The 25805-nt window shown below is 48.7% G+C and overlaps 1 protein-coding gene across 5 annotated transcripts in view; it reads right to left on the bottom strand.

Annotated features, from left to right (window-relative positions):
- Positions 1-25805, bottom strand: part of GRM7 (glutamate metabotropic receptor 7) — a 239030-nt gene that overhangs the window by 210261 nt on the left and 2964 nt on the right. For 3 of the 5 annotated variants that reach the window (XM_021410011.1, XM_021410008.1, XM_021410010.1), the window contains exon 1: positions 22293-22943. The exons of 1 other annotated variant lie outside the window; for it this stretch is intronic. In XM_021410011.1, the coding sequence (XP_021265686.1) occupies positions 22293-22853 (561 nt within the window). In that variant the 5' untranslated portion in view covers positions 22854-22943. Of the gene's footprint in view, positions 1-22292; positions 22944-25805 lie in introns of those variants that run through there. One more of the 5 variants, XM_021410012.1, reaches the window with a different exon arrangement.

Raw genomic sequence — 25805 nt, 5'->3', positions numbered from 1 at the left:
ATCCATTAGCTGTTTTTTAATCACAGAGTAATATTTGTCTTAGAAATTCCTTTTGCTTGCATGGACACATGTAGTCAAGGAATTGCAACAATTTCTGTAGCAAGGTGTGAAGAGTCCACATATTTCTTAGGTAGGTGCCCTGTCCTGCTACAAGCACAGACTTGTTTACACTGGCTGTACCAGGGCTTACAATCAATTCAGACTGGCACAAAGTTATTCAAAGATGAGTCAGAGAGAAAAACAGTGCCCAGTAGATTAAATCAGCCATTGTGAAGCCCAATCTGTTCAAAACTCATTGACACAACTGTCTGAGGAGGCTGCCAAAGTGGCAGATGTTGCTAAAGCTTGCACAACGCAGCAGCTGGATCACACGCTAGCTGTTCAGCCACGGAGCAGCGGGAAGAAGAGGAGCGCAGCCGGTGAGCAGGGCAGGCTGCTCGCTGCAGGGCCCTGCAGTGCTGGAGGGAACAGCAGGCACCACTGCAAGTCAGCTGCAAACTCTGGTTTGCCAGAAGTGCCAGCATCACCTCCGTTACCGAGGCACAAGCCATTCCACGATGCTTCATACTGAAAAATAGTTGTGCCTATGCCAAACTGAATCAAACTGCTGCCTTGGAGGTACGGCGATGAGCAGCATCCACACTAGAGGTGGATGTGATTTATAAAAATAATTTTAAAAAAGCAGCCCCCCCGATCCAAAAGTACAGCTTTTCATTACAGGATCTTCAAGTGTCTAGTATGGGTGCAGTATCCACTCACCATTTTTCCCATTTCACAATTTAAAAAAAAAAGAAGAGCTAAAGAAGTAGTAAAGGAGGAGTTGTCCAATGCATCCTACTTCCACTGTGGCACTGGTAGGCAGAGAAAGGACTGTTACAAGGTTTGGGAAGAGCAGGAGCAGCCCAGCTGGCAGCACTGCTGCAGGGCTGTGGCACACTCTGTGGGGCACCAAGCGTGGGGGGGGAGCCCAGCAAGCTGGGAGCAGTGCCCAGGCTGGCTTCGAGGAAACCATAATTTGTGATTTGTGTATCCATGAAAACAGATTAAATGGTGCCCGGTCATTTTCAAAAGCAATTGGAAAAATGACCCTGAAATTGGTTGGAAAATATTACATATATTCATCACTGCTTCCACTAGGCATGGGGGAAGTGCCTCCATAAAAAGATGAGAACCTCCCTCCTCCTTCACCTCTTAATGCGAGTTTCTTTCGTATTTCAAGACATTAGCGCTGTTTTGCAAAGTTAAAAAACACATCTCAGCAATTCTTCTGCTGTAATCTGGCACTCAGTAAGGAGACCTGGGACTTGCTCGCATGGCAAAAAAAATTCAGGCACTAAATCTTGGAATTCAGAAGTGAAAGCACCTCAACTCAGCCTTCTGCATGAACACTTTCATAATAAGGCCAAAGCAGGCTTATTTCACTGCCCAAGCAAGCTAAACTAAACCAAACCAACCAGTTGGTTTGGAAGGAGCCTTCTGCACCAAGACTGAACACAGGTCTCAAAAGAAAAAAAAACAAACAGAAAACACAGGGTATCCAACCCATTTCATTTTACTAGTTCCTCACTTGGTTTTATTGCCATACAAAGACCCAGCAGGAGCGTAGCTAATCTGAACAGCATCTTGTGATGACTTATGATACTTGATACCTAATGGTATAATTTTAAAACTGGTGCAGTTAGATTTGAAACCCGAGAGATTTGCAGAATGCTGCAGTGCGTTATCTGTGCACGGAGGAAGCTGCCTTCGTGGGAAGCCAGGGACGCCTGGGGTCTCTGGAAAACATTCAGCCACACTCTTCTTCAAAGTGGATAAACAGATGTCCTTCAGAGACCACGTCTTAGTAATCTTTCCTTATTGAAATGGACTGCTGGGGAGAAGGGTTGGGAGAAGGAAAAAATGGCAGAGGTTTGGCTATGGGATGTGCAAGTGAATGCTGACAGCAGGGCTGGAGAGGGCCCAAGGGCAGAAGAGCAGGGAAGGGATGGGAAACGCAGGGTGGGCAGACATCCCGCAGGGGCCTGGCAGTGCTGGCATCTCCCAGAGGAGCAGGGCATGAACAAAGCTGCGGATGTGAAAGTCAGTTTCCCACTTCCCTTTCTTGGAAAAAGTGAAATATCAGATATTTCATTATGTCTGAAGTAACTAATCATGTTGTCACCTTCTCTATCACACTCTGCTTTAGAACAGGGCTCAGAAGGCACAGGAGCCGCTGGGTGCTGACAGGTGCCCCCTACAAGCCAGCCCGAGGCACACACCTGCAGCAGAGCACAAGCCAGCAGAATGGGGTCCGGAGCCTCCTGCTCCTCATTTTCCCCTCCTGCATGCACAGAGCACCCCAAGCCTTCGCACTGCACAACGAGGAGCCTCTTCCTGCTCCACCAGCTGTGGACACGGGTGGTTATTTAAAACGCTTTTAAGTATATTCCTTTGATTTGTATGTTAGTATTCACGAGGCAGAAAAATAGGCCAAAAATAGGATTTGCTTTAATGCGGTCTCATCTTCTTGTTTATTTCTTATTGTTCCCTCCCTGTGTAACTATGTAGGTCAAACAGATCACATTAATTTTGGTGCATCTGTCTGAACACCACTAACATGTAGGTTAAATGGCAGCGAGGCGAGGCGCTCTGAGCAGGGATACGGCAGCGTTAGCTCCCTCAGCTTGACTAAGTTTGACCCATTTATCAAACTCCAGCTTCACAGCCAACATTCTATAATCTGCTTAGAGATGCAGATACTTGGTCTCGTCAGAATGCTCCGCACCCCCGCAGCAGCCCCTGGAGGAAAACGATCAGTGGGAGCAGAGGCTGAGCAGAGGGCACCCAGAGATGCCACCCAGTACCAGCACCTCTATGGCTATCATGGGCCAGCCTGGAAACCAGCCCTTCCAGTAGGGAGCGGATTTCCAACAAGATTTGGGTAATTTATTCCTAAAGGCAATGCATTTCTAATAACTTCCTTAAGGCAGCCAACAATTCTGCTAGCAGAAGAGCACAATAACTCCGGCATATCACATTTGCCTGCACTCTTTGAGCACTGCCAGTCCAACACAGACCGCCCGTGCTGGCCGACATCAGCAACTCAAAGCCTCTTCCCTTTATGGCTTGCTAAAAAAAAAAAATTGATAACCTAGGAAACAATATCACAGTACTACTACTTAAGCAAGCATTAATGGCTTTCAGTAGAATTTGAGCCAGACTCTTTCTGAAGACCAAAATCCCTGGAAGCCACAAGGCTGCAAGTCCCCGGGTGCCCCAGCCCAACCCAGCCCCACTCTCCTCTCCTGGCATATTTGTATGAGTCAGACATGACTCGATCCTGTTCTTCTCAATGAGTGCAGATCTATCTGAATTACAGCATCGTTTGCAGAAAACAAAGGTATTATTATGGAAAGTATTTTTGGAGGAGAAAGGCTTTTTGTGGTTGAGCGAGAAATCCATGACCTGATGGGACTCCTAATTCCATGGCCTCCTTGTAGGCAAAGCCTCAGCACATCATTTTTGACCAATTGTAATTTCAAGTCATTTCACCTTATTTATGGGCGACCGTGAATACACTTGAGCAGCAAGATAATTCATATTTGTTTGCACAGACAAAAGCAAATTTAAAATGCAGCCTTTTTCAAATAGAGACCTGCATTATGAGAAGTGCATTCACAGTCATTCTTTCTGGAAAGTTCACAAACTCTAAAGCACTGCTTTTCTGCCTCTCAAGCCAGAACTTTCTCCAAGGTACACGTGACCACCTCATGTTCCATTTACAAAGCCCCAGCACATACACTCCTATGGAGAGGCAGGAGATTTCTCCTGCAAAGACAGATTCACTAATGCCAAAGCTCCCATTTGGAGCCAGCCCGTAGCAAAGTTACACATCAGCTTGTAAAAAGATGAACAAATACCAAATGGAATCCAAGCCTCTTCTCCCTGTGCAGGGAGAACAGCACACACATCATGATGAGGAGGGAATCCCACCTGGGGACTTCCGAGCTCTCACTTTAAGAGCACAGAGACCTCCCTAGGAAGTTTAGGAAAGCTAAAGGATCTTTCTCACTGAGATACCTCCTGGTTTTCCTTAAGAAAAGCACTTCCCCCAAGTACAGGACATCTCAGTGTCTCTGAAAGAGACGCGCTGTGCCAGAAATAGCTACCTCACCTGTTGGGATGATCAACGCTCTGCTGCAAACCGCATCCTCTCCCCACGCAGCTCCCTGTTGTCCTCCTCCTGGAGACCCACCACTCCTCAGCCACCTCACTCCCACTTCTCACCTTCCTCATTTTCTCCTGATTGATCCCACCTGCACCTTGTCTCCCCACTCCCCCGTCCTCTGCTTGCTGCAGGCATACACAGCACTGCTGCCCCAGGCCAGCACTCTTCCCTCCTTTCCTAAGAGGACCACCAGTAACTTTCAGCTCCATAACACAAAGGAAAGCACAGCAATGACAGCAGAGTAGCAAGATCCCAAGCTGCAGCAAGTGAGGATTCACTCAAATGCAACAGCTAGGGGAACAGAAATAAAAGAAAAAAGCTGCTTACCTTCAGGCTTCTGATAGACAGGGATCTCCTGCAAGATCTCCTTGGCTCCACTGCCAACCTTTCAATGAGGGCTGGGAAGGAGTGGATCCTGGCTCCACCCCTCCTGGTCACTCAGGTACATTGCGTGCAGCTGGCCCCCCCTGGGCTGGCCCTGCCTTCCCACCAGGTGCTCCATCACTAGTACAAGTCATGACTTGTTCAGGGAGCTTGTAGTGGAAATACATTTTGACCCCTCCTATTTTACACTCAACAGTAGAAAGAGGTGCTTATGAGCTATGCTCTTACCAAGTGCCAATATTTATTACCTGGTTTGCTGTCAACATGTTCACCTGCCTGGCAAAAGGAAACCTTGCCGCTTTGGGAAAACAAACAGGAGCTGGTGCAACCCCTTGTTCCTCCATGGGGAGCTTTTCCCTGCGGGATGCCAGGAGCACGGAGGGGAGCCGAGGAAGCTGTGCAGAACTGGTGGGCTCCAGACACGAGGAAGGAGAGCAGCTCCCACCCCATGGCACGCCACTGCCCATGTGGGAAGGGCGGTTCTGCAGCGTGCACTAACCAAGTTCACTGCACAGCTCTCACAGATTGCCTTACACGATCAGAGGAAATTCACTTCATCTGTTATGCCTCTCAGTGCTCCATCTGCAGCAGGGAGATAATACATCTTTCCTCCAAAGCTTTTGTTTTTTCTGCTTAGATAGTAAAATCTTTAGATCAGGGACCGTCTCACTGTACATTTAAACAAAGCCTTGAAGAATGGCTCAGGCTGAGGCCTTCTGAGTCCCCAGAAACCCCACCCATGGAAAGCCAAACAAACTGGCACCAAACCAGAATTCTGCCTCTTCTCGTCAGGAGTAAACAGCATCCAGATGCTCTTGCTTACCTTCCCCATGGTCTGAGAAACTGCTGGAGGATTTCTTTTTGTGTTTTCTTTCAGCTTTCAATGATAAACAAAGGATGCCAATGTTGAAAGCTTTTATGTGTACACACACACATATATACATATGCTATAGCATCTTTTACATTTGATGTGTTCTGAATTTAATTTTGCCCCAAAATGCTCTTGGGGGATCTGTATAGTTATTTTAATAGTCCTAATTTTAAATCCATTTAAATGTATTTATGTACCTTTAGACCAAACTCGTTTAGGCATTTACACCACAGTAATGAGTTGTACGACAGCAGTGTATACACAGAAAGAAATCCTTTTTTTTTTTGTAGATCATATATTAGCACAGATTGATGAATTCAATAGTTAAGTTCATTGGCATGCATAGAGTCGAGGGACCTTCGTCAAACTAGGACTTTTGGTGACGACTGCTAGAGAAGACGTATATTGAGAAAGTCTTTCCCATTTTCATGTCAGGAAATTAGAAATATTATAATGAATTCCAAGTTTTCACATCTTTCATCAAAGCCTTTGAAAAAGGTCAGTATTTAAACGCGTTATTTTAAATGCCTGCTGCAATTTGCCTTACCATGGTAATTACAAGGGGAGATCCCATAGCATAACAGCAAAACAATCCTGGGGGACTCGGGTGAGTCCTGACTGTCCACGAATTTCAGCATCCAAAGGAAAAAAACGATGCATTTGATAGGCATAATGAGTATGATGATGTCAACAGATGTCAATGTTACCAATAACCGAAAATCACAAAACCATGACAGATGATCACGGTAAACATTAAAAAAGTGTTTACATTTCATGCTGTCTCTGGCCTGGGAGCTCCCTGAAGCCTGGGGTAGCCCGAATACGCTGAAACATAAACTTACATTCACATTTTCCAATCAGTCCTCTACGTATGTTCTTAGTCAAAACTATTTCAAGACTACTTGCTGATTTGACCCCCATTTCGAAGGGGTTATGTGCCCTGCACCCAGCAGGTTCTGGCTGCAGGTACTCCCAGCTGCACGAGCCCGCTCAGATCCACTCACAGGCCTTTCATCTCTGTGTTATTTATTCACATTCTGTCCTGGCTCCAAGAAATCAGGACTTCCCATCCCAGAGACGTCTGGCAGCCTGTGAATAACGTGAACCCCATGCAGAATGACAGCTAACACCCCACCTCCAACACTGCCATTTTCTGAGCTCAGGACAGAGCAGGCTGTCCTCGTCAGGGCCCCCAAACACAGGGCCAGGCCTCACCTCCTCCATCTGAGCAAAGGAAGCGTTCTGTACCTCCTACGAAGGAAAACCCACCTCCAGCCCTTTTAGATGCATCTCTCCCCACGCCTCTGTTGAAAGACATCACCCCTGCCAGCAGCCTCGCGGAGTTTAAGAGAGGACGACTGCTGGTGGATGAGAGAGCACTGCTGCTCGGTGCCTACCAGGCACTCCAGTACTGACTGGAGTTGGGTTCGACCCTCCCTTACTACCACTGCAAAGAGCCTTGATATCTGATTGATATAAACTAACGCTTTTATGCGCTTCAAGTGATTGCAACTAACTGCAGTTAACCTTAGAAAGTCACTTTTACAAACGGAGTAGATTTATCTGCATTTAAATTTTAGTTCTTGTTCAAAGACTTAAGAACAGGTTCCTCCCCATTATTCAATTTAACAATAATAATAAAAACCTCCGTGACAACTGTAACAAAAAGGCTCTGATAAAGCCTGAAACCTTTTTGATAATGAAACATACAATTTCCCTGTTTGAAGCATCATTCCCCAGAGAACATAAAAAAAAAAAAGACATAGAACTGACGTTTAAAAACGGTTAATGTAAAGAACTGCGTACGTGAAAGGTCCATGTAAAAAATAGACTTTCAGAAAAGCTACAGAAAAATAGTGGGTGGGAGAGGCGAGACAACTTAAATGCAGTGTCTCATTAGGACAATTACGGGAGTCAATAAAAACTGGCAAAATTGAAAAAGATTCACTACGCTGCTCAGTTCAATTTCCATTTAATGCAGAGACAGATAGGTCAACTGCAGCCAGTAGTCATCTCATTTGGTTCCCGTGGTGCTGAGGACACAGCAATATCGGTAACTGCCTCTTTTCCCATACCTTTGTGGGATCATGACAGCTATTCACCATCTCGCTGCTTTTTTAAATAAGTCTATAATCACACATCCATACTGTAGTTCCAACAACATTAATTAAGAGCAGATAAACTGTCATAGAAGAAACAGTAACGCGCATTAATTAAGATTGGTCCTACTCTGACTCGATTCAATTCTAAATCTTCCAACTTTTTTCATCGATACCTTTTCATTACAACGCCGGAGGGGAATTAATGCACCGAGAGGATGTCAACTATTCGAAGAGGCTCAAGCACTTGGGATGCCAATAGGACTATCAGAAGCGCCAGATTAATCCACTAGGGACAAATGAGATAGTGAAAAAGGGCAGAAGCGTCCACGCGGCAGGTCACGCGGCTGTGCCGCCGAGCGCTGACACGAGTCGTGCGCATTAGCCTCCCGAGTTCCATTCATTGCACCCCGTGATTATCACTTCTTACCGTGCGTGATTCAAATCAAATCTCAATAGCGTTTGGTATTAGCGAGCACTTCTAAATTGGAGGGCGCGAGACCTCTGCATTTTAACACGCCTACCTTCGCTTGGCAGAGCTCCAGAATCACCTGAGTCAATATTTCACAATTGCTTACAAACACCTGTTTGGTTCAAGCTCAGGCTCTTTGCTCCACTGGAAAAAGCCTGGAGAAATGTCCTGTACATCTTAGAGCGCTGTAATCTTCCTGCAGCCGCCATCACGCTTGCATTGCTTTACACTAATGGCAGCCGTGAGTTCCTGCCAGAATCTCAGCTTTCATTAAAACTATTGGGTCAAAGCTCCACGCGGTTTTTGAGCCTCTCAGGAAGGCTGATGTTTGCAAATCTCATTTCAAAAAATCTTAAGTCTTTGCTGACTGAGTAGGGGGATGGCCTTTTTTTTTTTTTTTTTTTTTTTTTAAACACAGAAAATGCCCATCTCCAGAGTCCAAAGAGTGCAGTCGCATCATTTCTCCTTCTATCCAGCTAGCCTTCTGTGTCCAGTGCACTGCTCCTGTCCCCTCAGGGCCTTGCAGGTGCTCCTGGTCGGACACTTCACCAGCAAAGCTGGGATCACTACTCCCCAGAAGCATGTTCTTGTCGACAAAGTGTGAATTTAAAAGCTCATTTGGAGATACAAAAGCAGCTAATTAACCTGAGAAGTTCATTTTAACAGAGAGGTAAGGCTGAAAAAAAATACTAGTCTATATTTTCCTCCCCTTAGGATCTGCCCCATCAGCACCCAAAAGCTACGGCCAGAACCAGCGCTGCCCTCAATACTGGATTCCCAGCACGCATAAATCTGTTCCCATTATTCTCCAGATCACCTGGGATTCCCGAGCAAAGAGATGCTTATAAATTAGCCATTCTGGCAGTCAGAGATGCATCCGTGCTCAAAGCGGGCAGGACTTCCTTCAGCGAGAAGATGCTTCACTTTGTCAGATCATCAGCAGGCTCCTTCCTTTCCAAAGCCGGCGAGGAAAACGCTGAGCTGGTTCTTCTGAGCAGATTTTGTGTTCGCCTCTGGAAGGCAATGAGCAGAATCCTAAGGTAATGGCAGGCTCTGCTGACAAGTTCCCTCCAGATGAAGAGACAGTGCTGTTTACGCGTTGTCATTATGGTAATGTCTATACTTTCAGTACGATGCTGGCTGTCAGGAGCCCCAGGAGAGGTCAAAACCTCGCGGGACAGCTTCCTCAGCACACGGACTTCAGTGCTCACGCTGAAGGGTTTTATGCACAGTGCACAATCTCTGGTAAGCTACCCCTTGACTCCTACGGCGATGTCTATTTTACAGGTCAAAAATAAACAAACAACATCTTCCAAATATTTTTCTTAAATCACTGCTGCCTCACACTAAGATGAGCCATGTGCCTTTACAAAGAAGGTGAAGAATTTCATGGGCTATGTATCTGCCAATGGGTCCAGCACCTATTCCGAGTTGCTGACTGCTAAAGCAGCGACGCCGACTGCACCACATCGTGCTTCATTGACGTGAGCGCAGGGAGGGAGGGCAGAACAAACCAACTTCTTTTTAATCCTTCCATTTCCTTGCTGTTCTGACAATAATCTCAGCAAGAGCTTCCCTGTGCTGAGCAGGAGGGACACGCAGGGCCGGGGGCTGTGGGGCTCCCGGGAAGAGGCAGCCAGCCTGAAGGCAAGGCGGCATGCGGGAGATCAAATCGCATCTCCATCTTTCCTGGGCTGACACCAAGCAAGCTCATCTGCCAGACGCAGGAGCCAGGTCGTGTACTACTTTACTACTTCCTGAAATCAGATGTTATCTCGGCCCAGCAGACTTCATGTGATGCGAGTTCCCGGCAAATAACAGAGCCCTGCAGAGCAGCCAAGCCCCGTTCTCCGTTCTCCCATCGCCTCCCGGAGCAGCAGCAAGTCCCAGGCTGAACAAAGAAAAGCTGAAGCTCAGGCAGTTCTCTGCCTAAATTAAAATAAATATAAATTTGACATAGGGAGCCATGTCCAAGCAGCAGCTTTGCTCCATCCTTCAACTTGCTGCCCTGGCCCCACTCAGCCTCCATCCGAGCACAGCTCAGGGCCATTAGGACCAATTCCATCTGAGTGCTACGTACCTTCAAGTCCATTTTCTGCCTGGCTTCTATTTTTAAAATTGCTGTAGCTTAGAAGAGTATTTTGCCCTGTGGAGTGTCAGGCTGGCATTTGGTCTGGACGCGTCCCTTCCCTGCAGTAAGCATCCCACTAAGCACAGACACCTCCCTAAGGGCTGCACTCAGCCGTCTGTGGGTTCTGAGCGGAGGCACTGGGCCACCGAGGTCCCGTGTCACCTCCTGTCCCCATGTCCCAGGGGAACACCATGGGCTGCGAGAAAATGCTTCTGGGACGCAGGGGACACAGTATCCCAAAGTGAGGAACTGACCCTGCCAACACAGACTGTAGAAAGTGTCACTGGAAGAACACATGTGCAGCAAGATGACCGTAACTAGGGGCTCTGGTTCACTGTATCTTGAATTTTCACTGTCTAACCATTCCAAAAGACCATCAGCAAGAAACAACGTCTCAAAATGCTTTATGGTAACAGTGAATGCAATCATAGAGTCGTAGGACTATAGAATTATTCAGGTTGGAAAAGACCTCTAAGATCCTCAAGTCCAACTCCACCCCTGCCATGCACACTGCCCATGCCCCTCTGTGCCACATCTCCACGTTCCTTGAACACCTCTGGGGACAATGACCCCACCAGCCCCCGGGCAGCCTGTGCCAGTGCCTGACCGCTCTTTGGAGAAGAAATTGCTCCTAATATCCAAACAATTATTTGGTTTTCAGCGTGGGCAGGGATAAGATGAAACCAGGAGGCACTGGAGATGACTGTATTCCCACCTGTACCCTGCCCAGCCCCAGGCTCTCCCCACACACAGTGCAGTGCCTCCACTCCAGGCCCCTTAGCACCCCACAAGCCTCCCAGGGGGGCTCAGCACACCTCCCCACTAATTGATTTCATTAAACATCTCATGGTCTTGATTCATCTTCAGGGGACGCATTCAAAAAACTCTGCCAACAAATACGGCAAAAAAGATTCCCAGAGTACAAACGCGATTCAACTGAGAAAGATCATATTTTCTCCTAGCTGTGTGTTTAAGCTAAATCTCATTATTTTTTGTTATTTTTAATATGTGCCATATTTATTATAATTTAAACGACAAGATTTAACACGCTCCACGAAAACAGTGGGAAAGACAAAGAGAACAGTTTGCTCGTTTTGCTAGCTCAACGATACCCTCATAATGGCATAAGAAAAAACTTCCTTTTCTAAACCCAATACCATCTTATCTCAGATTCACCCTGGAGATTAAGATCAGCTGTCAGAGCAATTTTCCAGCCTGCTTAGGAGCTGAGAAAGGAACAGTGGAGGGAGGAAAGAGGTGGAAACGCACATTGATCGTTAAAAAACAAAAAAAGAAACCCTAGCAAAAGGAAAAACAAAGCAGTATGCATAACTAAAGCATGGCATGAAGATGTACGTAATAACGCGCTGCATCGAGGTACCACAAAAAAGCCCCATGGAACAGCTGATCCGTCTGATAAACTCGCACAGCTTCCTTTCCTAGCTGACGGAACGCAGCTGGCTGGCTGCTGCAGCACTTCCCTGCTGCCCGGAGTGCGGGCACCTCCTGCCACCCCCAGCAGAGCCCCCAGCCATCCCAGCTGCACTGGGGCTCTCGCTCCGCTGGGCCGGGGGTCAGCGGCCGAGGGCGGCCCTGGGGGCAGGCACTGCACCGTGCCTTCCCCACCGTGTGCAGGCTGACAGCACCGCGCAGCTCGGAGACAACTGCGGGCTTCGTTCCACCTACGTGCTCTTATCATGAGCACAGCAACGGAATGCACGTTTTAATAAGCGATCATCATCTCCCTAACAGACGGATTTCTTAAAGAAAGCAGTGGATGTTTTGCTCGTCTCAAGCAGGACACGTTACAGAAGGGTTATCGGCCGCACTCCTCGGTGCTTTTGTGTGTAGAGGTATTTATTTTCTTCTGAAATATAAGAAGATTCTTTCTGAGAAAATAAGCATAAGGCTTGGAGGCCTTCTTCTTTTTTTTTTTTTTAATAACAACTTGCTTCTCCAGCAAAACGCACTTATCAACAGCGAGAAAAACTGTAAAGATTCCTTTCACTGCTTCATGGACTTCAGGCCCATCAGCTTACCGCCTCGCCAAAAGAATCCCTGAAGATGGAAGGGGACCTTGCAGCAGCCCCACAGCCCCACAGCCCCACAGCCCCTGTGCAGCCAGGGCAGCCCTCGGGGCAGAAGGAGCCGAGCACTTGGGGCCGCCTCTCGGTTCTCACCTATCTCACTTCGGGAGCAAAGTGAAAACAAGCCGCGACTCCCCGAGGGCTGATGCCATCACGGTCACTGGAGGCAGACGGAAAATTAATTCCTTGTGTCAGCTCGAAGAACGGCGTGTACAGTACACAAATCTCTTTACCTGTGACACTAACACTACACTAAAGGAAATGTTTTCAAGTACTGGAACGGGTGCAGAGCTCCCAGTTTGCTGGAGCTGCTGGGGAATCGAACCTCGGGAGCATCCCTTCCTGATCTGGAAAACCTTCCCTATTACAATGGCACAGGCACCTTAACAAGACAATTCCCTGTTTGCTGCTAATACTCTGACATTCAGACAGAAAAACTGCAAGAAGACAAGAAGTCATTTAATTAATTTTATTGTCAATATCACTTCTGTGCACTCAAATACTCGGGCAAAATTACCTTGTTTAGAAATTACAAAAACATTTCTATTGGTTCTGGATTTTATTTATACGAAGATTACAACTTCCAGCCAAATTTGAGTTGACAGTTTCCCTTTAGCTTTTCACTTATTCCTACCACATTTTATTGAACAGGATTTGGATCCCTACCTCACGGGACTCCATCTCAATGGGCTCAGCATGGGAAACAATCAGGCACTCGGTCTTTTCTCTGTAGCTGCAGGGCACCAGCACCACTAACACGGATGGTCGGGCCGTCCACGTTCTTACACCCTGTCATTATATTCAAGGCACCAAGAGAGCTGATTAGCTTTCAGCCACCCATTGGGCCAGCCCCTATGTTAACCCATCTTGCTCAGCCCTTCACTATGCTTTTCCCAGAGAAACAACTACATCAGGAAATCCGATGTCCCAGCGATCAAGACCTGGGGAACGTACCCATTCCCAAAGGGAATAAGTATGCAGCAAAGACAGGCAGAGCCGCAGGCAGGCCGAGCACCCAGAGCCAAGCACACCCACCAGCACACAGCTCCCTGCAGCTGGCCCTGTTTTGGCACAGCCCCGTCCACCCTGCACCGCCAACTGGTGCCTCTGCATCTCAATTTGCATTTTATCTGTGATCTTCTTCTAACGAGGTCATTTGCTGTTGTTGCTGGAAATAGAAACCTGCTGCAGCTCTTAAGACAAATTCTCTTTTTTCACGGAAGAGAATCTCCTGTCGTCCCGTTGGTTCTGGTATACTGAACATGCCAATAGCTATGGATGAAAATTCTGCAAAGATCTGAACTCTGCCAGTGTCGCCAAGCACTGCAATACATTTACAAAGGAACTGCACTCAGATTGTACTGTGTGTAAAAATACCATGCATATAATTACGAGGCTGAATTTAATAACATCGAAACAAATCTCAGTTCTGATGAATGCATAATTACTGTTATTAAAATATTTATGAAATAATAAATTTATTAGAAAGCCTTCTGCATATGAGCTTGCAGAATATTGCTCTACACAATTGCTAAAATGGCAGCAGAGAAAACAAGCTGGCAAGGCATGGAACCCAAGCACTTCCCTCTCAGATAATACAGGCACAAAGGTTTCCTGAGATTCCTCTCCAGAACTTGAAGAGCCAGAATAATAAAATCTCAATTTTCTATTTTCTTCCTTTGCAAATTCATCAGTTCTTTTCACAAAGGCTGTTGCAGAAGCAAATTTCTTGTGGAGTTTTTGTTTGGTTGTTTTTTGTTGTTCTTGTTTAATAACTGGAAAAGCACCACTGAAATGACACAGAACAGCCACCAGCACTCATCCGAACATTTTGGCTTTAGATGAGCCTGAATCAGACAGAGGAATTTCCCAGGTCCCAGCCAACTGTTAAACTTGAGGAGAAATCTCTCACCAAAGCATTCACAAAGTCTAGCTTTCAGTACCTAACTTCCAGCACAGAAGGAAGAGCAGAAGTCTTGCTTCAGAAAGATACCTATTGCATCTTACGTTGCACTTAAGCCTCATAGCCTGCTGTGAGAGTGCAGTCAAGACAAGATCAGGGAAATTTCCAGCACAGAAGATAAAAGCCACCTATTTAGGACAAAAACACCTGTTTCTTAGTCACTGGCTTTGATATTATGGGTTGGTCTCTGATTGTTCTGGTTTTAGGAGGCCTCTTGGAACCAGGACAAAGAGAAGCTTGAAGATGCCCCAAGGAATTGGATGGACTCTCATCCAGCTGCCATCCCACTGACATTCACCAGTGCTGGGTGGACTCTCCGCAGAAAACACTGGAAAATTGTGCTAAGAGAAGTATGTGCTAAGAGAAGCAATCTTCAGATTTATAGTCCCATTTATTTATTGGCACTCTTCTTAGAAAGGTTAGGATTAGGTCCGTCTTGTATGATAGCAATAAATGGCCGCTATAAATATCGCATACGGGGATGTATAGTCACTTTTACACTGTATCTTCTCCATCAGAAATTTAGTTTATGGACAGCAGGATGACTTTTCCATCTAGCCCCGGAAAGTCTCTGTTATACCACAGTCGGGTTCCTCGTGTCTACAGCAACACAGGTGTGCAACCTGATAAAGGAAGCGGAGGCAGGGGTTGTATCGAGCCATCCAAGGAGAACCTGGATCACAGTCATTTTTCAGTGCAGATCTGCAGCTTAAGGCTTTGGCTTTGTCAGCAGTTGTTATACCCACAAGCGAAAAGGCAGAAACAGTTGTAAAACAGTGAGAGCAAGATCTAAGGGCATACCTGCAGCACACAGCGGAGCAAAGGGACCACACCAAAGCCGGGTCCAGGATATCTTTCTTTTGAACCAAAAACAGTACGGCAGCTTCAGCAAGGCTGGGGCAGACCTGAGGCTTCAGAGGACAGCTGCCCCCAGCCAGCAGCTTCCCCCCAGGCCATCTCCCCCTGCCCCAGCTGCAACACTGACCTTGGAGCTTCCCATGTCCTTCCTGGCTTCTGCTCATCTCCTGTCACCTCCAGGCTGGGCAGCCAGCTGAGCACAACCTGCTGCCTGCACTGCTCAATGCCTTTTAGGTGGTTCTATGTTATCAGAGCACACCGTTCCTCTACAAACCCCACACCCATGATTCTTCTAAGCCCTGGCACTGTAACAGTGTGAGATGGGCACAGCCAAGAGCTGAGCACCCACAGCAGCAGGAATGGAAGCACAGGCACACTCCATCCACCCTGCCCCCCCACAGCCTGGCACTAGGACCCACTGTTCCACCCAGCACCATCCCCGAGCAGCGCGCTGACAGACGGGTCACCGGTACCTACAGAATATATAAAACAGTAAGTAGATAATATAGATACATAACGTGTATGTTTATGAAATGAAATATACGCATACGAATATGGTCTAGTACCAGATCTGGAGGTTGGTGGCCCTGCCTGTGGCAGGGTGTTTGGAACTTGATGATCCTTGGGGTCCCTTCCAGCCCAAGCCATTCTATGATACTACATTTTTATATATGAGACACACATACATAAACAGGTTCATACAGGTTAACGCAGAGCCATCAAAATGAACAGGAATCTTACAACTCCCAACACTGCTCTCGCTTTCCTCCCCCTGTGGGTCAGGCTCTCCTTCTACCAAACCCAGAGCTGTCTGACATGCCCTACATATGAGGCTGCATCCGTGCCATGCAGCACGAGGCCCCACATGAAGGTCTCCCAGCTCTGCTTTCTCTTCCATCCAGATTGAGGCCAGGCACCCTGAGTGCCTCCCATGCTCTCAGGCACAGAATGGTGATCTCTAATGAGAGGCACCTCGTGGGGCTTTGGCATGCTCTCCAAGTTCATTTAAAAACATTCCGAAGTGCAGTCCTGGCCTGCATTTCCATGTCAGCAAAGAACACAAGGATATCAGCTTCTCAACGCTCACATCTGTTCAGCATGCTAATGCCTCCCCGAACACCTCAAATGACACAGCAGAAGCATCACTTATCTCAATAGGAATTATAGGGACGCCAGGCAATGCTGCTGGAGCTGTAACAGCAGTGGTCAGGTGACACGAGTGGACGTGTCCAACCCTCAGAGAGGGACAGAGCCACGTGAAGGTGACTATCACCCCCCACCCCAGTGCAACACCCTACACCCAGCTTGGGGCACAGTGGGAGAAAAGGCTTTAGACCATGCCCAGTGTCCATTGGTGTCATCTACTGTTCTCAGAGCAGTACAACCATGCGGTAGAAGCTCAAGCTCTGCAGGTGGGAGAGTTCCTCCATCAAGCCTCGGTCCATGGAAGAGCTTGTGTGGTGACTGTGTGCGAGTGACCACTGGCAAGGACCAGGGCTGCCATGTTTTAATGTGGTCATGCTTGACTCTCCCTCCTAATGGCAATTAATCATAATACTTCTACTGCCCTTAGCCGAAGGGTTTTTAGGACCTCGTGAATCATCAGTAACGTGGAAGGCTTTGAGAAATACTTGTTTTTCTTCAGAATTCTCTCTGCCTGGATGCCCATTCCACCACACTAATGACCTAACTATATTGGATACCATGCTCTCAAACAGCCTTAATTACATGCTTCATATCTTCCAATATTATGATAAAATTCACCATAGTCCTATGTCTGGGACAGTCATCATTGTCACTCATTGAGATTAATTTGCGTATCACTATAAATAGCAGTAACAACGTCTGACATTATGATGCAGAATATTGCGCGAGATGGTTTTAACGCCTCCAAGCAAAACTCATTTAATAGAATAAAATATAGAATAGAGTACACATAGCTTTACAGTATTAGGATTATGAGATTCAAAACCAGATCAATATTTCTTTCATAAAAAAATAATGCCTTGAAATGATCCCTCCATTTGTCATTCCAAAGAGGTCACCTTTCATTTCAAAGAGTGAACAGGGAATCACACAAAGGTTCTTGCTGGATGCATGCCCTTAACAGCCAGGCTGCCCCTGTGCCAGCCCAGCTGCCCGCTGACCCTTTGCTCACATGAGCACCCTCATCCTTCTACCTCTGCATGGATAAGCATCCATCCCCTAGCAGTACCACTCTGCTTCCAGCTGGCTCCTTGCACTCCCTTCTATCGGAAGCCTATGGAGTGGCACCTGAAGCAGGATTAAGAGCTGAAATTGCTCCTAATGCTGAACTTTGCCTTGTCAGGAATATGATTTTTACCTACAAAATACAGTGTTCCAGAGGAATATATTCATAACGCCTCCAACATACCACTAGAAACTCCACATGGAAGAAAAGGAGTTCTTGGCACACAGATTTTCCTTTACTTTTGAATTATACAGAGCAAATAAGTCTTCACATCTGTTAAATGTAGCCATTATTTAGGTAACAATAAAATCGCATGGACCAGCTTGCTGGCAGGTATTAGGTGCATCAGTAGCAACAAGCACCAACATTTAGAGATTTAAGAAAATTAGAGCTTGCTGAGAAACACAGAAGCCTTCTATTGTTTTTTGAAAGAAAGTTTACACTCTTCTATTTTCAGCTCTTTTTGCAATTCACGAAGAGTAACCAAAAAAAGTAGTTTTCCTCAACTTTTAAAAAATCGTATCATCACTCCATTCACTAGAACCAGCAGCGTCTTACAAAAAGTTAGAAGAAACAGCAGTGAATTGGCAATGAGTTCAAGGCACCTAGAGAAAAACAAGGCTACGGCATGCTGGGTTTCTCCCAACCACCAGCGAGAACACAGAGCCCCCCATGGGGTACTCTGCAAGAAATTAACCCTGCCCAGGAATCCGCTCCTTTAGCCCGGCAGGAGAGGGCTCTGCCCAGGTCCTACACAGACACCGAGCTCTGGGCATACATCACGTGTATGGGAAGCTTAACCAAGTGATGGGGAGAGCAAGAAACCATTCATTTGCAAAAACTCTTATTGTGGAGTGAAGGAGTCTGTAGAAGCGGATTAGATGAGCAGATTGAAAATATCTGGAAGTGATACAAACCACATATTCCGAAGCAATTCTCATACAGCTCTCATCATCCTCCCCTTGGCAGTGGTGGCAGGCCCACCAGAGCAGGACCTGGTGACCGCCACAGGCCCAGCATGGATCTCTGAAGCCAGCAGCAGGATGAGCCCCGCTGAGCCACTGCAGCCCCGCCACGCAGGCAGCCCCAGTGCCCCAGCAAGATCCAACCTCGAGTATGACTGGGAAAGGCACGCGCTCTTCTAGGGAAAGAAGCACTCAGCTCAGAGCTGCACTTGTAGGCTGTACTCCTTTCCAAATAATCTCATTTCTTCTGGTCTCATTGTGTCTACAGCAGAAAGCAGGCACTGCACCTTTCATCCTTCTCACTTAGTACTGAGGTTCCCGCAGAAGGAAATACAGTGAAAGCACCCAGGGGATATAAAGGAGTTTCAATTTACACTTCCAATCTAGTCGTACACCTTCATCCCACTCTGTTTTCTAAACTGTTTCCTGAAGGAGCACAGTAATGTGCTCTTATGGGCCACAGGAACCATTACTGATGTAAAGAAAAAGGTATTCAGACAAAGAACCGCTGCTGATTGACTATTTAAAACTACATCCACTGAGGACAGAAACCTGGAGCAGTAATTAGTTCATTATTAAAGCCTGTAATGAGAAGTCTGCAGTTCTAAGGGCGTCCAAAAATGAGTTTTCCAGTACAAAAAAAAGAAATCAGTGTAATGATTCCCTCCACACTGCATGGTTTAACCGATAGAAGATATGACACATCTGGCATTTTTTCAGCATAGTTACTGAATTTCATGGAGTTGAATTCATAGGGAAACCTATGACACTGTAAAGTAACAATTTATTTTTTTACAGCGCGAAACTAGCAGCCTAAAAAACATACTGCCTTGACATCTCTGATGCATTTAGAAAGAGCTTCCCAAATTGTTTGTCTTATTTTTAGAGCAGATATTTAATTTACAATCTGCACACCACTTAGTCGCATGCTCTAACAGAATTGAAATTTGAAGAAGTCACCATACTTGACACACTTCAGTATTTATGCCTTTCTATCTCCATGCTCTGCCGCACACGTCGCTCCTCCTGTTGCATCCATGCTGCACCCTGGCAGAGATGACGCAGCCCTCTTCCCAAAATTTGCAGCTTAACAAACATTTCCAAACAATATTCTGCAGTGTCCTAGAAAAATCTATGACAAAGCATCACTTTGCACACAGCAAAGGAAACGTAACTTCTTGCACAGTAGCCCCACAGCCTTCGGCAAGGCAGAATGACGACTGTGCTGGTTACAGCCCACGGCTGCAGCACCCGGCACCGCTGCCCAGGGCTGGATGGGAACATCACCGTCTCCCTCCCCATGCACATAGCACACCCACTCTGCTGCTGAGAGAAGGAAATGAAAGAGTAACAAGGTGCAAAAAGCAAGTATCCAGCTGGAGGCACCTCCACCTCTGTCCCTTTCACACTGAGTCACTGCCAGGCCCACTCCGCTGCCTTTAGAGCAGCACAGGATGATCCCGCCAGGGTCAGGGTCAGGCTGGCTCCTGGTGGGATGCTCCCAAACACCCGGACCAAAGCATGTTGCTTTGAGGTCCACACAAAACCGATGGCAAAAGCAGACCCTGAATTCAGGCTAAAAGACTTCCTCTAAATTCTTGCATGGCTTCATCTCTCATCAGCTGTAATTGTGGAAGAGAAATCCTCGTGCACTTGGCCTTTGGAGGCATACTGCCCTCCCTGGCAGCTCCTGAGCCTGTCACAGAAAAACCTGCACATCCCCGGTGCCCTGCAGAGCAGTGACCCGCTCCATCACACAGCCACAGCTGGGGAGCAGCATCCCTCATGGGGCTCAGCCCTTCCCTGGGCTCCAGGCAGAGCCCTGCCCCAGCCCACCCCAGCTGCTCTCACTGCAAGTGCCATTCAGCTCCAAGAGACGCAGGGAGGACTTGTCCTTTGATCACACAGAAAAAAAAAGCCACATCTAACGCAGATCCTACGCATCATTTTTTTACCAAACAAAAGCTTCCACAAAGCTTCAAACAGTAATGGCACAGATGAATTCAAGTCAGAGGACCTCGGTACAGCTTCCCCTGCTGCTGCACCTGTTGGCATTGGCTGGAGATGCTCCCAGAGCTCTGTGCTCTATCAGGAACAGACGGGTGAGCTGCAAGCATGGCTGCTGTAATTCCATATGCAGAGAGCAAGAGGAATGGCCCAAGTCCTACCCTTCCTGCAGAGAAAGCCCATAAGCATCAGTAGCTGCCTGAGGAAACCCCGCTGTGCTCTGCGTGGGTTATATCTATTTCTTTTCCCATACATTAAGGTACAGCATGAGTACTTCGGTTCTCTTCCAAAATACTGTCAGAGAAATGCAACCACCAGTAATGTTTCTTTGCAGAGGCCTCCACAGATGGAAAGAGACATCGGGGAAAAGCCAGCCTGTGCACAAAAACAAACGTTCAGGAGCCCTCCACCCCCTCACCACAGGGTCAGCAAAAGCTGCAGGCACCTCCAGGAACCACACGGGCGGCAGAAGCAAATGCATTTCAGCAAATGTGCAGCTTAACAAGTTTGTTGCCGTGCAGCTTCCCAGTACCTCATTGTTTCTCACTCCCCACACAACTGCACTCTGTTGCTTTACAGGTCCTCTCCTACTCCTACCTCAAAATATGTCTTATTTCCCTCTGGCTGGGGTATGCTCTGAACTGCACTTTGAAGGATGAGAGGATGAGAGGGAACAGTTCTAGCACACAGAAAATGTGCTTAAAGCAGGCAGAACCAATCTGCAGATACATATTCAGGGAGATCTCTCAGCGTGTACCAGTTCCTGCATTCTGGATGATTTGGGTAAAGAGCAATTTGGAACAGATGCTTAGTCACAATATGTTAAAATGTTTAGATATATATAAATATTGCTACGTGCAGGAACTGCTCAAATATCTCATTTTCTGCAAACTCCCTTATGTAACATCAACACCACCGAGGATCTCGCAGGTATCGTGGCATTACGGGAGGGCTCGGAGCGCCCGGGCTTCCCTTCCCAATGGGATCTCTGCGCCCACGATTCGCCCTTGGCTGCGGCTCGGTCCAGACAGCCGCCGGCGGAGCACTGAGCCATCCTCCGGCACAACTTCGGTCCCTCGGAGGGAGCGGGACCGCAGCCCACGGAGGGCTGCTGGCAATGAAAGAAGTGCGGAGCGAAAGCAGCGCCGCGCACACGGCTGCCTCCGGAGACAGCATCCCGGCGCCGAGCCCCGCGCGGTACGGCCGCGCAAATTGCCGGGGATTCAGCGCACCGCAGTCTGCCGGGCGGGGGAGGGAGGAGAGCGAGGAAAACAGAACCACTTCCTTCGTGCTCTCTGGGGAGAACGGACAGCACCGAGACCAGAGCGACCGGCGAGGCTCCGCGCCGCGCGGGGCGGCTGCTCCGGCCCCGGGGATGGGGACGCGGAGCGGCGGTGGCTGCTGACACCAGATGGGCTCTGCCGGGAAAACCTCCACAAGTTTCCAGACGGGAAAAGCGGGGGATCTCTCCGCCCGCTGCAAAAAGAAAAAATAAAAAAAAAAATAAAAATAACCCCACCGGCACCTTCCGCATGCGAAGGCGGAGGATAGGAAGCGAGAAACTCCGCCGCTCGCGATGCATCTGGTGGCGGTTCTGCCGCCGTCCCCGCGCTGCGCAGCGCCCAGAGCCGGCGGATCCCCCCCTGGGGGCAGGGGCCGAAGCCCCCTCCGGTCCCCGGCCCGGCCGTGCCCCGCTGCCGAGCCATATTTCTCTCTAATGCAAACCCATCTCAGTCATCGCCTTTTTTTTTTTTTCCTCCTCCTTTCCCTTCACGGATTGCTTCTTGCAAATGGGGCGATAAATCCAGAAAGTGCCGTGCACCGTAGAGAAGGGAGACAGGGGAGGATGCTGACATAGAGCGGGCGGCTGGGAGGGAAACGAGAGGCTCCGGAGGGGAAGCGAATGAAGCACCTGAGGGGGCGCGAGCAGAGTTCGGCTCCGCCGCGCGGCTCGGTTCGGCTCGGCACGGCTCGGTTCGGCTCGGCTCGGCTCGGCTAGGTTCGCTGCTCCGCTACCCGGCGCCGCGCAGCCCTACCTGGAAGAGCCGGAGGATGTTGGCCACCATAATAGACACGGAACTTCCCGACGCCCCGATCACTCCAACTACTTTCTCCGGCTTGACGAAGACGGGCGGCTCCCCGTTGGTGCACCTCACGTCGGAGGTGTCCTTCTGGATGAGCGCCTGCACGAAGGTGAGCGACTGCTCCAGCGCGTAGGTGTCTCGGGAGCAGGTGTCCAGGATGCGAGCGCCCAGCGTGACATTGGGCAGCAGCTCCGGGTCGCTGTTGATCTGGTCCAGGGCGTAGAGCATCGCTTCCAGCCTGTGGATGCCGTTTTCCTTCTTAATGTCCCCGCAGGGCACGCCCGGGGGGCCTTTGGCGTGGACGGGGAAGAGTCCTCCCAGCGTGATGTCCCCCTCCAGCCGGATGGAGTGCGGCGCGTACATCTCCTGCCCCAGGGCCGCCTCGGAGAGCAGGAACTCCAGCAGGCAGCAGGGCAACTTCACCAGAGTCAGGAGCCGCAGCAGCCTGCCCAGGCGGAGCATGGTGCTGCCGGTCGCCCCCGGGCGCTGCCCCGCGCCCCCCTGCGCCTTCATCCGCCCGCCGGGGCGCGACGCGGGGCTCGGGGCGGGATGCGGGGCTCGGGCCGCTCCCGCCCGGTTCTACCTCCGCCGCGCTCCGCGGCAGCTCGGCACTAGGGAGCCGCGCCGCGCCGCTGCCGCTTTAAATGGTGGCCGGGGCCTCTCCGCCCCCCGCCCCCTCCGCCGCCCCGCCCCGGGGCCGCCGCTGCGCAGGATGCGGCCGAGCCGCGGCCGGGCACGGAGGCGGGCGGCCGCGATGGCTCCGGCGGTTGGGCTCCGCGGGGCTACAGGTGGAGGAGCGCGGGCCGATGGTGCCGGGGATGGATGGGCAGAACCGGGGGCGTGCAGAGCCGGAGCAGCCTCGCTCCCCGGGTCCCGGAGCCGGGGCAGGGCGGGCGGGAGGCGAGCAGAGCCCCCAGCCCTCGCGGAGCCGCCGCCACCCTCTGCCCGGGCAGCGCGGCCAGCCCGGCCCCAGGCAGCGGCGCCCCGAGCGGCGTTCCGGCCAGCCCTCGGCGTCGAAGCGGAGAGCCCGGCTCTGCCGTGGGGAGCACATCCTCCTCGCCGCTAGTACCAGTGGAGCCAGTGAGGAGGAGGAGGAGGAGTTTGGATGTAACCCCATACTCCCGAAAATGAAGTGATGCACCTGATCTCATGCTTTTTTAAGAGCTTCATACCCGTTTCGTCCAGTGCACCAAGATCTCAAGGATGCTGGAACATGTGGTTTTGTTCCATTCAGCCCCGAACTATAATAGCCAAGGAGATAACACCTGTTGCCGTTCCCTGCTGACCAGCAAATCCATGCCCTGACCCCTTCCCAACTCGAGAGTAATACAAAATACAGTTCTGACGTCTGATTCCTGCCAGGCCAAGCACATGTTTTTGGAAACTGTCTTTAAATCCTTCTGTGCAAACACTGGGTCAAGCGGAGTTGCTGTTCATCATCCTGCCTGCTCCAGCTGCAGCCCTGACATGTTCCCCTCGCAGCTGTGGGGACTGCCTGCATTCCAGCACGCCATCCTTCAGGGAGCTCATGGTGACACAGCTCCGATGGTTGCTACCTGCTGAGGCCCAGCCAAATTTGATCCTGCACACAGGAACGCTGCAGCACTCCTGCTCAGCAGACACCAGTGAGGGGCTTTGCAAGTCAGGCCTCGGCTTGAGATGGAGCTGGCTAGGATTTTGCAGGAATCTTCCAGAAATCATTACGGCATTTTAACATCTTACAATCTCTTAGAATTTTTTTTTTAAGCCTTACGTCCTCACTAGTTTCCAGCTTTTTTCCTTTTCTCCGTGTCCGTTTGTTTTTGGCAAAAGTTACTGAAACCAGGTTTTCCAGACCATTGCTCCTCAATTCCACCCCAAGCAGAGCAGGCATGTGCATATTCCTCAGTGAGGGAGGGTGCTTGGGACGCAGCAGTAGAACTGGGCAGACGTAGCAGGCCTGGGGGTTTTGCAGCAGGGCCAGGAAGTAACAAGGATAAAGACCAATAAAAGCAGCTGGAGTTCTCCGATAGAAATTATATTTTTGGGGCTTAGCATCAAAATTTAGTTATTCTATGGACTGAAAAACCTCATCCTCCAGCCCCACCAGCCCAAGCTGCCTGGCCAGTGCCAGCGATGCCCACGCGCATCTCAGCTCTGTGCATGGGCTCAGCTGCTGCTCAGTGTCAGCAATTCCTCCTGAACCATTCCTCGATAACGTCAGCCTCAGCCCCTTTCACATCTGAATGCGTGTGATTGAGTGTAAGCTCTTCACTGCTTATTTACCTCTTGCCCACTTGAAGCTCCTCATCGAGAATCTTTGCTGTATTTATTATTATTAAAAACTCTGACTCTAGTGGCTGTACAGGAGAGTTTGCAAGCACAACTCAAGCTTGCCTTAAGTGCTCAAGCTTCAGGAAGAGTATAAATATAAACCATCTTTTCTAATAAATTGCATTGTTTTGTGGGATGCCACTATATGAATCTAAAAGTTTTTTTAAGGCTTTTTTTTTCCCCTATTTTCTTTTTGGCAAATCTGTGCCTTGTTTTGCAGGAAGCTACCTCATCATTTTGAGAGTTTTCTTGCTTTTTTGCCTTTTTTTCCTTGGGCAAATCCACAGTTACATTCAACATGTTTATCCTCTCAGAATTACAGAAAACCCATCTGCCGTCTACTTCATGGTTCTTTTCATCACACCCTGGTTACCTAAAAAATTAGTCTATGTATTCCACAGTAGATTCCCTGTGGGAACATAGAAAATTGCACACTTGATCAAGGTAGACCTAGGATCTGTCCTAGCCTAGTATCTTGCCTTAGAATAGCAGCAGATGCTGCAGAAGAAAAGACAGTAGTTCTGCAGCATGCAGATGTCTTTAATCTACTCCTACCATAAATCTCATCCTGGTTTCTCATATATAGGAATTGGTTTAAGCCATGAAGCATGAAAAATTATTTTAATTACATTCCAAATTTGATCGTTACTCTGGATATTATAGATATCCATAAACATGCCTGGCCCCTCTTCCACTTGCCTTCAATGGCATGTGGTGGTAACAAGTACCACCATTTGATTGGACACTGCCTGAACAAAGTCCTGTTTTTATCAGTTTTCAATTTCCTACTTTTTAAGTCTTAAAGTAGTTAGTAATCTCCCCTTTATTGTGCGTGATCTCCTTCCACTGTGTGCAATTGGCTACCTACATTTGTTCTGGTGCTCACAGAGAAGAAACTAAAGCCAGTAACCCAATAACCTGCCTATCTGTGACTGCCATGTTTTACTTTGAAGAAGCTTGTCATTTGGTTTGGATTATTGAATGCCTGGAGGTGAGACAACACTGGCTAAATACAATCCTCAACACATCACTCACATATCATGACACATCACAACATATCTGTGCTTCAGAACCTGCACTGCATGGCAGCCCCTGTCCTGTTGGATCTAAAAAGCTCTTCTCACCTACCAACCACCGGAACAGTTCTGCTCC

Source organism: Numida meleagris, chromosome 11, assembly GCF_002078875.1.
Source record: "Numida meleagris isolate 19003 breed g44 Domestic line chromosome 11, NumMel1.0, whole genome shotgun sequence".
In the NCBI taxonomy this organism is placed as follows: Eukaryota; Metazoa; Chordata; class Aves; order Galliformes; family Numididae; genus Numida; species Numida meleagris.
The sequence above is the reverse complement of the archived record's forward strand: the minus strand, read 5'-3'. Positions and strand labels throughout refer to the sequence as shown.